General features: G+C 55.2%; 1 protein-coding gene across 2 annotated transcripts; it reads left to right on the top strand.

Moving 5' to 3' along the window:
* Nucleotides 1-4,911: 4,911 nt before the first annotated feature.
* LOC105180703 (uncharacterized) lies at nt 4,912-11,864 on the top strand. 2 transcript variants are annotated; one of them, XM_025307066.1, is made up of 8 exons: nt 4,912-5,348; nt 6,316-6,423; nt 6,539-6,684; nt 7,554-7,716; nt 7,850-8,006; nt 10,559-10,714; nt 10,777-11,227; nt 11,357-11,864. In XM_025307066.1, the coding sequence occupies exons 1-8, from the start codon at nt 5,123-5,125 to the stop codon at nt 11,612-11,614; spliced, it is 1,665 nt and encodes a 554-aa protein (XP_025162851.1). In that variant the 5' UTR covers nt 4,912-5,122; the 3' UTR covers nt 11,615-11,864. The 2 variants fall into 2 exon arrangements, with proteins under 2 accessions (XP_025162851.1, XP_011135248.2); XM_011136946.2 differs by having other exon boundaries at nt 4,913-5,348; nt 10,777-11,218.
* The last annotated feature ends 86 nt before the right edge of the window (nt 11,865-11,950 follow it).

Here is an 11,950-nt window from a genome sequence, read left to right as displayed (position 1 = left end):
CCAGCCGGGGAGGGGGGGACCCGGGGCTCGCGAAGAGGCCCAGCGAAGTCGCCTGGCTGGGAGTTGATCGCCGGATCGCGAATCGCCCGCCAAACTCGATCGAAGCCGTCGCTCGCGACCTATCGGCGCGTCCTCGATCGTCACTCGAGCGCGACCTGGCTGGAGAGTGGAGACTCGTCCGGCGTCGACGGCGTCCGGCGTCGTCCTCTCTCTCTCTCTCTCTCTCTCTCTCTCTCTCTCTCTCTCTTCTTCTCACAGGTGGTTCGTCGCGACTCGGCGCGCCGCTGTCATCGTCGGCTGCCGCCTGCTGCCTGGTCAAGAGAGCCGCCGGCCGTGCTCGCGCCGCGTCCGGGAAAGCCGAAGCGTGGCGCGCAAATAGTGCCGGTTCACTGAATGGAACGTGGAGCTCAATCCGCCGCAAAGTCTCGAGAACGCGCGCCTCCCTTGCGTCGGGCATGCGCGCTCTTTTCTCCGCCGCTCCGGCCGCTCAAGAATATCATCCGGACCGGCGGCGGAGCGAAGCTCCGCGCCGTGTTGACGCGTCGCGCAATCTTGCTCGCGACGCGTTAACAAGCCGCGGAGGATCTCCGCGAGGATCTTCCATTTGCTTGCGGCCGTGGTCGCGCGCGAACGCGGCCATGTCGACGGCAGCGGCCGCCGCCGCGCGGCTTTTGTCAGATTTCGAGAGGTCCTCTCGAGACTGACCGAGTCGGCTTCCCGTCCGCTCGCGGCGATTTGCATCTACGTGATTCCGACACGCCCACGCGCACGTGTCGAGATAAACGCGGCTCTTCGAGCTGCAGCGCGTGGGCCAATATTGTCGAATCGCCGATGTATGCGCGACCTCGCTGTTGCAACATTGACGTGCATAATTGCCGCTTCTCCTTATTACTTATTACTTATCAGAATTTCCGCGGTTCCGGCCGCGACCCGCTTCCACCACCGGTCGCCTCGTTCTTTCGCTTTATTATTGACATAATAATTGATAAAATAATTGACACATATTTACATATCAATCGTTGTCAATCGGTTCGTTTATATTTCTTCCAGCAGAGTTTTATATCCGCGAATTTTTCCTCCCGCCTCGGAGCGACGATTTATTACGCATTTATCTTTCTCTCTCGCTCGCTCGTTTTTTTTTTTTTTCGATTTCCAGCGATTGTTCCGCGAGAGCCGCTCGCGCCGAAAAAGCGGAGATCCGGAATCGAGGTCGGCGCACCTCCTCGAGACCGACGCCCCCCTGTCGCGCGCGCCGGAACCTCGTAAATCCGCGCTGTCGTTACGTTTAATATTATCTGAGCGCGCGCGCGCGAACACGCGACGCGTTTTGTATGCGGCCGCGGCGACGACGTGCGCCGCCTGTGGGATCGCCAAGACGGATGATCTCGCACGGCTCTCGGCGGAGAATGCTGCATTCTCTACTTATGCCGATCGCCCGGTCAATCGATCTCGGCATTACCACTTGAATGGGCAGCGCTGAATAATGCACCGCTATATAATAACGCCGAGTGAACGGAAGAGAGAGAGAGAGAGAGAGAGAGAGAGAGAGAGAGAGAGAGAGAGAGAGAGGGAGGGAGGCAGAGTGAATGAGAAAGAGGGAGGGCTTCATTTTTGTCGGCGTTGCTTCGCGCGCGAAACACTCGGATCTCGCGCGGCGTTTCTTGTGCGATTAAGCAGCTCGTTGCGTTGCGCCGTCGTCGTCGTCGTCATCGTCGTCGTGCCTCTCGCCGAGCATTTTTTCCGCACCGCATCTGGGTTAAGCACGCCGCGGCGTGCGGCTTGAGAAGTCTCTCGACCAAGCTTACCGCGCGGCGACAGCCGATTATGCAGCGCGCGCGCGCGCAGGAGAGGAAGAAAATACCGCCGAGACAGTTGTGACGAATGATGGCGAACGTAATTCAACGGTCTGTTCAACGTTAGCCTCGTTTAACATTGTAGATTTTAATCGCGGAGCGTGTGTATCGCACATGGGCCCGCGAGCCGCGAGCGAGTGTACGGCGTTCTCTCGCTGTAATTCTCTCTCTCTCTCTCTCTCTCTCTCGCGACCGGCTCCGCTCTAATCACGTCAACGTGCGCGTCGAAATTCCGTTCAACGGAGCAGACGCGAGACGCGAGATGACGGTACAACAAAGTGACGGTGAATGATGGAACAATAGCATTTGTGGGCGACTGTTGATTTTGATGAAGGAGCGAGCGAGTCAGCTGCTTCGATTAAAATCAATAATCGCTCGAAATTCGGACGATATTAATTTTTTTTTTGCTAGGTTCCTTTTCTCCTCCGTTCGGTCCGACCGCCGTCTGCCCTTAAGGTCGTCAACCTTTTTTTCAAACACCCTGTGGATGTGAATTTTGCCTCCGCAATGTATAACATTGCGGAGGACGGGAAGAAGCGGCGGGAGAAGCAGCGGCCCGCGCGACGTTTGACGGAACCGAAGCATTTTCTAGCGTCCGTCGAGTTGCGTCGCGACACTTTTGGCGCGCAGCGCGGCGCGGCGCGGCGCGGTGCACCGAAAACCGCCGCGCTGGTCAAAGCGCCGGCAATCAGCGCGCTTTTCCCGCACGGGACTTTCCCCGAGATCTAGGCCAATCCTCGCGCCTCGGTTTCCGCTCGATTACGGGACACGCTCTCTCGCGGAATCGGCGGCATTCGTCAGCGTCGCGGCTCGACCCGCGCGCGCCGGCGCGGCGCCGAAGACGATCTCGGTGACGCGCCTTACAGATTTATATCGGCGACGAACGACAATCGTATCGCACTGACCGACACGTCTTCGCCGCCTGTCAACGCTTCCTCCGGCTTTTCCGGGCTCTGCGCGCGGGTGCTCCGCGTCTCGCGCTGTCCGCGGGGCGACTTTGTGTTTCCAACACACGCCGGCGGATAGGTAAACATTCCGCGGAGACTCGGCAGACTGTAATTTATCGGGGCCGACGATGTCTCCCGCGAGCGAGATTCTCGGCTGTGAAGGACGGCCAGCTAGGCCGCAAATTCTCACGGCGCGGCGGCGGCGGCGGCGGCGGCGGCTCGTGTGACTCGGCGCACGTGTGACGTGCGTGAAACGCTCGTGTTTACTCGGCGGGCAAGCGGAGGGCAGGGGGGAGATCTCGAGACTCGCCGGTCGATCTGACTCGATCTGACTCGCTGTTGTCGCAGTCGATGTCGTCTCGGCAGGACGACGCGGAGCTGTTGGCCCAGGACTCGAGCGGGATTTGTGCAACATCCGTTCGCGCACACACACACACACACACACACACAAATAGAGAGACCGCGCGCCACCCTCGGAGGTGGCAGGCGCAGAAAGCGCGGGGATGCTCGAGGTGCGACGAGCGAGTCCAGCGTCTTGCAGGCTTTTAAAAGTCCGCCGGTGTGTTATCGTTGGTCCTGCGCCAGCGTGAGTAATGGCTGCGTGCGCGCGCACGCGACGCAAATATATCCTTCCGCGCTTTTTCTTATTTGCCTTTGAAGTGCAGAGATCGCTTCTCGCGGCTCGCCTGCATGCCGCTCGAAAGAGTTATGGCGCGGCCGCGTGGTCGGCCTCTGCCCATGCTTCCCGTCTATTTCGCGCGCTCTCCCCTCCCCCCTCCCCCTCTACCCCCGACTCACCGCGGAGATACGTCTCGTCTTGTGTCCGCGCGATCCCCTCACATCAAAGACCTGTCTCGCGCCTGGCTGTGTGAGCGAAGGAGAACGTTCGTAAGGCTGCGCGGCCTCACGCTAAGCCGATTGTTAAAGCCGACGTCGATTCGGGGCTGCCAATTATCCATCGCGAGGACGCTCGCCGAGCCGGATTCCCCCCCGGGCGGCGCGATAGTCGTTCCTTTGAAATGCGAGAAAGAAGGATGCGCCCGAGGAGGGACGAGAGGAGGGCCGCTTCGGTTTCAGTTTTATCCTTATTGTCTCGCGCGCGTTCCTCCATGAAGAAGCACCTGGCCTGGATCGCTAGCTCTCGCGAATGTGGAATAAAGCGTGCAATTGAAAGACGAGATGATGGTGATCGGCCCCGACGAGACAAATTCCCCTGTGCCCCCCGACAGAAAAGGCAGCGTGGTGCCACCTCGCGCTACTCGCAGGGATTAATCGAAGTCGCACGCAGCGATCAGCGTGTCTTCTTGATGTCTACTGCCCTCTATGTTATCAGTGTTATCAGTATCGCTCGATGCAGCAACGTCAGATCTCCCGCGACTGATTAGCCGCCGCGAGCAAAAACTCATGTCGTGCCCGACGAGGAGAGCAACGGAGAGGAGGTTTAGCAGTGGTAAACGTTCAACAGCCGAGGCCGCATCTCGCGCGGCTCTCTTTTCCAACGCACTTTACTCATCCGACGGTTACGCAAGGGCGGCGTGATGCAACGGAGATTAAATATAGGATTCTTCGTAGCGGCGCGACGCGTCGCGTTAAACGAGCTTACGCGTGAGAATCGCGTGAGGGGTTCTCACGACGAGCCGCGATCTCGTCGGAAGAGAAACGAAAGCAACAGAAGAGAAACAAGCCCCGAAATATTTAGGAAAATACTCCCTCCCGCTCTTCGTCACGCTTGGCTGCTGTTTTCGCAAACACGCGCGGCCCATAGCGCAAGCTGAGAGAGGGTGCGAAGGGATGGGGAAACGGGGGAATAATTTTATGCGGCAAACCGATCAAGACATCAATCAATTTCAGCCCTGCCGGCTGCAATCCGTTGACAGGTGGCATTTGAACAACACAAAATCGAGATGCCAAGCCGAACGAGACGACGAAGTAAAAGGTAAACGTCCTTGCTCGCTTAGCCGCGCGAGGAAGAGAGCGAGTGGAGCGCGCGCGCTCGCAAAATCGACGACGCGATCCTCGATGCCGTTTTGAGAGCTTCTGCCGCTTAGCTCGAGGACGCTTTTAAAGCCTTAGAAATTCGCTCGGCGCATCAGCCGCGCCTTATAAAGCTTCCGGGACTCAATATCAGCCGGCGCACTCGAGGAGGCCGGCCCGGCAGAAATTCGTCCCGTTTTCGCTCGACCGCGCGAGTCGCGGTGCGCCATGCGCGTCGTCTGCTTGTTCGCCGCCATTTGCATCGGTATCTCGACGTGAGACAAAAAGTATCGCGCGATAGCTGTGCCATCCTCTCGATTTTCTGCGACCGACCGACCGACCCGAGCCATGAAGAGCCGCGCAGCGCGAGCCTGCTGCGTGATCTTCCTGGTTGCCGCCGCGTGCACCTGCGGCGCCCGTACGGAATGCAGCGGCACCGCGCAAATCTCATTCCTGACGAGCGTGCACGACGACCCGTCGTGCGCGAAACCGTCGACCAAGGGCGTCATGCTCTACGAGGCCGCCGGCCTGCTCGCCGAGGCTCACAACAATCGGACCGAAGATTTCGAGATCGGTAAACCGCCCCCCGGCCAAGCCTGGTCGGCGCGCAGCCGACGAAGCTCGCTCTCTCTCTCTCTCTCTCTCTCTCTCTCTCTCTCTCTCTCTCTCTCTCTCTCTCTCTCTCTCTCTCTCTCTCTCTCTCTCTCTCTCTCTCCCCTCTCTCTCTCTCTCTCTCTCCCCTCTCTCTCTCTCTCTCTCCCTCTCCTCTCTCCCTCTCTCTCTCTCTCTCTCTCCCCTCTCTCTCTCTCTCTCCCTCTCTCTCCCTCTCTCCCTCCCTCTCTCCCTCTCTCCCTCCCTCTCTCTCTCTCTCCCTCTCTCTCTCTCTCTCGGCTTTGGCAGAGAGTAATCCTTGCCGCAACCACCTTGAGTGATGATAACGTCAGAAGCGAGGAAATCCCAGACACGCGCGACCGACTGAGCGCTTCTCCAGAGCTCTCTTCTGTCGAAGATGTCGATCGGGGAACTGAAACGCGTCGGGATCGCGAGAAGAGACGAGAGTTGTCGGAGCGGCGGAACTTCCCGATATGATCCCCCGCAGACGTTTGCTCTATGAGTCACCTCGCCTCTGGCGTCATCAAGTCAAGAGTCCCGCGCGGGGCGAGGGAGCGAAGGGAAAGAGAGAGAGAGAGAGAGAGAGAGAGAGAGAGAAAGACCCGTCTAGCCGAATTTGCACCAGCCCCGGGAAACGATGACTGCCTGTCCCGAAGTCGATCTCGGAGAAGCTGCTTTTCGTTGTAAGGTTGGCGGGCCTTGAACCAACTCAGGTGTGTCCCGTAATTGATCAGCTGATCACAGCTGTGGACATTCACATCTGTGTGCCATTTCTCTGAATTTCCTGATATTCGATAGAGAAATGGATAGATTTGTTGTGATCTTGATCATTGGTCAGCCGATCAATTGCGGAACGCTTCTGGGTTAGTCAAAGGCCTACCAACCTTAACTAAGTAAAACCAGATTGAAAAAATCCACCGGCTTTGCAGGGATCACCGTTCTGGACACGTGCGGCAGCATTACGGGCGCCCTGAAGGCGGCCATGAAGGCTCTCGTGTGGGCTGACATCAACTGCCTGCACCCGCCGCATTACCTAGGTAAATCGACAATCTTCTCCCTCCCCCCTCATGTTTCGCGTAACCGAGTCCATCGCAGTCTAATTCGCGCGGCCGAGTTTGAGGACCGAAAAAGAGCTGCCTTTCGTTGTGCCAGGAATCATTGGGCCGGACACGACGACCAATGCCGAGGCGGTGCACAAGGTGACCTCGATACTGAAGGTGCCGCACATCGTGAAGAAGCCGTCGATCTCGCCGTACCTGCATCCTCTGCCGGAGGAATCCAACTCCTACGTGGTGCAGGTGCGTGAGTATCCACCTAGGTAACCGAGAAGGTTTGTGCCGTTTCTGCGTCAGCACATGCGACTGCACACGCGTGCACCCTACCGATTGGAAGTGACCTCAGCGTGGCCGTGTCAAATTCGGCGGGGGTGCTGCAGCGAGCGAGCGTGCTGGTCTCAGAAACTTGCCAAGGCAGGAAAATCGACAGGACGTCGAAGTAGCGAAAAGCGAAAACTCTCATAAAAGGCGGGACGTAGAAGCCGCGAAGGTGGCTCTACTTTTTTGAACGAAAGTTGTTGCTTGGTCCACCTTGTGTATCATCATTGAAACCTTGAAACGACGCAAACTTTCTTGCCTACCTGCTGGATGCGGTCGTCATTTTTACCGTTTTTCACCGGCCGTCTTGGGACTTTGCCCAGCTTTGCGCAAGGCGCGCTATGCGCAATGATAATGCGCGCGGGACGCAGCTTTGAGCTTTTGCGCAAACACCTGAAAGCGCAGCTCGACGGCAGCTCGAGACTCGAGGATTCGCCGCGATCACGTTTGCGCTCGCTCTCTCACGAAACTGCTTGCGCTGCGCCGAGGATCTCGGCGATTTGTGCGGCGTATGCGCGGATAATTAGCGGGAAAATGCCAAGACTCGTAATTACATGAGCCGCGAACGCGGCGCGTTTATTCGCGGGATTATTAGACGCGGGATAAATGGAAAGCATTGTCGTGCTGTTCGCATTCGAAATGAGCGGATTCGCGGAACGCGATTTGAGCGGACGCAGTTGAGCGAATTATCGGGTCGCCGAGCGCGCGAATGGCTTCCCGGAAACGAAGGAAAGTCGAGCCAAAGTCGAGATTCCCGAATCGCGCTATCGGCCGCGTCTTCTTCTGCTCCGCAGGCGATCCTGAAGATAGTGGAGACCCTGAGGTGGCGGTCCTTCACGTTGGTGGCCAACGTGGAGGACGAGAGCGACGGCGACGTGCAGAACATGGCGAAGAAACTGACGATGAGCGCCATCGCCAGGGAACTCTGCGTCATAGTTCACGATAACGACGAGGAAGGTGCGGAGTCGCCCCATGTGTTCTCTTCCCCCGTCCCCCTCTTCGTTCCTTCTTCGTTGGCCCGCCGATGCGCCGGTTCGCGCAGGCATCGCCATTGCATTGTCCATTGCTGTTTAATTTTTTTTTCACGCAGATTACACGTCGCACATCGTGCACGTCGGCAAACCGGACGGCAAGTTCCTGCGCTCGGCCATGAACGCGACCGTGCTGATCGTCGGCGAAGGAGGCGCGCAGGATCATCTGAGTCGCATTAACGGCAGCAACACCGTACTGTTGCTGGAGGACTCGAGGTAATTAATCCGCCGCCGCGCGCGCGAGACTTCCGCCAGAGATTTATGTTCCCGGCGACGCCGGGATTGAGTCCGTAATTGTCGCAACCCACATAACACGCTCTCGAACGCTCATAAATCCCGGCGATATCATGTCCGCGCATTTCTTCGCGCGACGCGCCGCCGCGCGCCGCTTCGACACTATAATCGCCGCGGCGGAATTACGCACGCGGCGTTAATGAATTATTGATCGCGATTATACGTGGAGGAAAAGACAGGCAGTTGAAGGGGGCGGGGGGGGGGGGCGAACATGAGCGGAAGAAAGGGAGAGACGAGTAATTGAGCGTTGAGAAGGCCATTCTTCTCGGTAAAATGGGTTTTAACGCGTATCTCAGCCGACGACTAATTACAAATAATGATAATCGATGAAATCACTTATTTTTTCCGCCGTCCAGATGACGCGAGTTTTCCCGAGTCGGAGAGACGCGCGCTCTTCTCTCTCGTCCGACGCGAAAGAGGAAAATCGCGATTCTCCAGCTACTTCCGTTGGACGCAATCGAGGTGAAGGATCTTTTCGTCGAACCGACGTCGGAGTTGCCGGTATCGCCGGCTCCTTTTTCCTCTCTCTCTCTCTCTCTTTCTCTCTCTCCTCCCTACCGCGGCGTCGGAATGTTTCACTCCGCGGAATAACGGCGGCTGCTCGAGATCGTTCTCGGGCCGACGGCGACGACGCGGCGAAACTTCCTCATTGGTTCGCGCGTGCGCGCGACCGAGAGATTTCGCCTTTAAGGGGACTGGAGGGTCAGATTGCTGAAAAATTGTGCTTGTTTTTGATAATATTTTGTGACGAACTGAATAAATGTGCAAGAATGAAAATTTTAGACATAGTTATACAACATATGAAGAGTAGAAATTTTTATTTATTAACAAATACTCGTATAAATGTACGATATATATAGCTGAAATATACTTTCCTTTTTTTCTCAAATTATCGTTTTTGCAGTAATATCTCGGCTCTCTCGGTGGTCCGATCAGAGCGATCAGAGCGATCAGAGCGAATTTTAGCTAGAAATCTTATCTTAAAAGGCTTATCATTATCCGGTGAAGCACTATAAAAAAAAAATCGAACAAAATTAATAAAATGGCAGCTATTATTAGGAAAAAATTCAAATTTTTCAGTTCTTTTACAATAAAAAAATCAATATCTCGAAATGAAATATTTTGATGGAGTTGTCCATAGCTCACCTGAGAGCCAGATGAACAAATATTATCCTCTCCAAAAAAGTGCGTGTTATCGTGGATATATTTCTTATCGAAGCGTTGAAGCCTCTTTTCCGCGATGTTGATTAGCCGTCCCGACTGTCTCGATCATCTTGATTGATCACGACTGCATTCGTGTCGCTCGCAGCTGTCATCGCGGCGAATGACAGCTGAATGACAGTTTGTACGAAAGGAGTTATAATGGGGTTATATCAGGTTAACAATTTTATAATATAAAATAATAAGGTATAATATATTTTTTCTTCTTTATCGGGTAATGGTAAGAAATATAACGAGAGAGAGAGAGAGAGAGAGAGTGTGTGTGAGAGTATGAGAGAGGGTGTGTGAGAGAGAGAGTGTGTGAGAGAGAATGAACGAAACAGAAAAACAGAACGAGAGGGGGAGAGAGAGAGGAGAGTGTGAGAGAGAGAGAGAGAGTATGAAGAAGATAGGGAGAGAGATTGTGCGAGTGTGAAAGAGAGAGAGAGAGAGAGAGAGTGTGTGTGAGAGAGAGAGAGAGAGAGAGAGAAAGAGGAAGAGAGAAGGAGAGAGAGAGCTTAAGATGGTCTTGAATAGAAATTCTAAACGTTGAAATTTTCATTGGTCAGACAGTGACGCGTTACTATGCAGGAAATATGTGTTATGGAATTTCAAAATGTATGCGCCTGATACATCGTATGTTGGAATCGGATATTATTGAACTTCTATTATATTCCAGATTTTATTTTTTATCTATAATATTTATTCTTAATTTTAATATGAAAATGCTAAAATGGCGCGCGCGTAGCGCGCGCTTGTAATGTTCTAGTTGCTTCAAAATTTCAAATCGATACGAAGCTCAGTTTCGGAGAAATCACTGCAAAAAGTTGAAGAATAAAATTTCGAGAAAAACGCGTTTAAAATTTAAGTGGACGTATATTTATATGAGTATTTGTTTAAAAACGAAATTTGTCTACTCTTCATTATGTTATATAAATATATGTAAAATTTTCATTCTTGCACATTTATTCAGTTCGTCACAAAATATTATCAAAAAACAAGCACGATTCTTTAGTAATCTGACCCTCCAGTCTCCTTAATGACCGGCCCGACGCAGAATCGTTACGATATTAGCGAGATCACCGCGCGCGAGCCTCAATCAACTTCGCCCCGGCCATTTTCGCCGCTCGACGGCGGGGAAGCAAAGTCAAAAGTTGTTCGTCTCAAGCGGCTCAAATGACATGGCGGCGATCAGTCAGTCTGCGCGCCGAAAAGCGGGCGGCTCCTTTTCGCAGCGCGCGCGCGCTGTTTGACGTCAAATTCTTCGCCATCAGGAATGTAATGGACGGCCTGGAGCGGCGGGTCGAGAACTCGCGCTGGTGGGCGTCCGAGAGCAACGGCCGCGGCAGGTACGACGCCGAGGAGCTGCGGCAAGTCAGGTGGCTCGAGGACGCCGTGGGGATCTACGCGAAAGCCCTGAGGATGCTGTGGTGAGTTTGGCCCGACTGGCCCGTCTCGGAGCTTTTTTCACAGCAATGCCTTGTTGCCACAGCAAGAACAAGAGGTGCAAGAATCAGGTGAACCCCTTGGACTGGAACCACGTGGTGTCGAGCGTGCTGATGGCGCACAACGCGGAGTCGCAGGCCGTGCCGCGGTTCCTCGACGTGTCTATGAGGACGAGGGCGGGCGAGCTGGAGCACCTGGGCGGCGTGATCGTCGCTGGGGACAAGGCGCAGGTCCACTGGAGCAAGCGGGGCCAAGAGTTGCGCGAGGAGGCCGAGGGAGGAGCCGGGGAGAGCGATGGCACGACGACGCCGGCAGACGATTACGAGAGCATGCCGTTCGCGTTCAGGCGGCTCCTCGATCGAGAGGGCCGCGAGCCGCGTTCAGGATGCACCACCACCGTCAAGGAGATCAGGATACTGCACGAGAAGGACAACGAGGACGCGCAGGTCCTCGTCTCGGGGATGGACGACCACGAGTGGTGGACGATGGTGCTCTTTGCACGTCTTTTGTTTGACTTTAATCATGTTTTTGCTTATCGTCTCGCCTTGCTGATAGTTAACGGTAGCGACGATCCTTGCGACGTAGGGGCGAGCCGCGCTTTATTCAACGCGTCCCGTGTGTTGCAGGTGTGCACGGTGAGCGGCGTGGGGGTCGCAATGTTCCTGGTGGTTACCCTCGCCGTGTACGTCATCTACGTGAACATACGGGGCCCGCGGTGTCCCAAGGGCAAGGACCAGTCGGACAGGGACACCAGCTTGCGGAGGATGAGCGGCGACCGGGAGCTGCCGGCGACGATAACCGGCCGCATCCAGCGGGCGAGGCGGCCGCCGCCGCCGCAGAGGACGGGCAGCAACAGGAGCAACGTATCCGAGAAGAGCGTTTAACGTCGGCGCTGCTGGATGACGATTCGCGCGAATAATAAATGAAGCGAATACGTCCGCTCGTCTCTCTCCTTCTTTCTCTCTCTGTCCTCGTCGTCCGTCTGCTCCTCTCTTCCGACGGGAGACAGAACCGGGAGGAAACTTGTCTTATCGGTAATCTAGTCGATCGCTTGATTCATTGGTCGCGTTCATTAAGCACGCGCACGTGAGCATTCGATTGTGCTGCATGAATAAAGATGACACGTCAGACATTCGATTGTGAGACACTCTCGTCAGACTCTCTCTCTCTCTCTCTCTCTCTCTCTCTCTCTCTCTCTCTCTCTCTCTCTCTCTCTCTCT

The sequence above is a fragment of the Harpegnathos saltator genome, unplaced genomic scaffold (assembly GCF_003227715.2).
Source record: "Harpegnathos saltator strain DR-91 unplaced genomic scaffold, Hsal_v8.6 scaffold83, whole genome shotgun sequence".
Taxonomy (NCBI): domain Eukaryota; kingdom Metazoa; phylum Arthropoda; class Insecta; order Hymenoptera; family Formicidae; genus Harpegnathos; species Harpegnathos saltator.
Note: the sequence above shows the minus strand (reverse complement) of the source record. Positions and strands in the feature narration are given on the sequence as shown.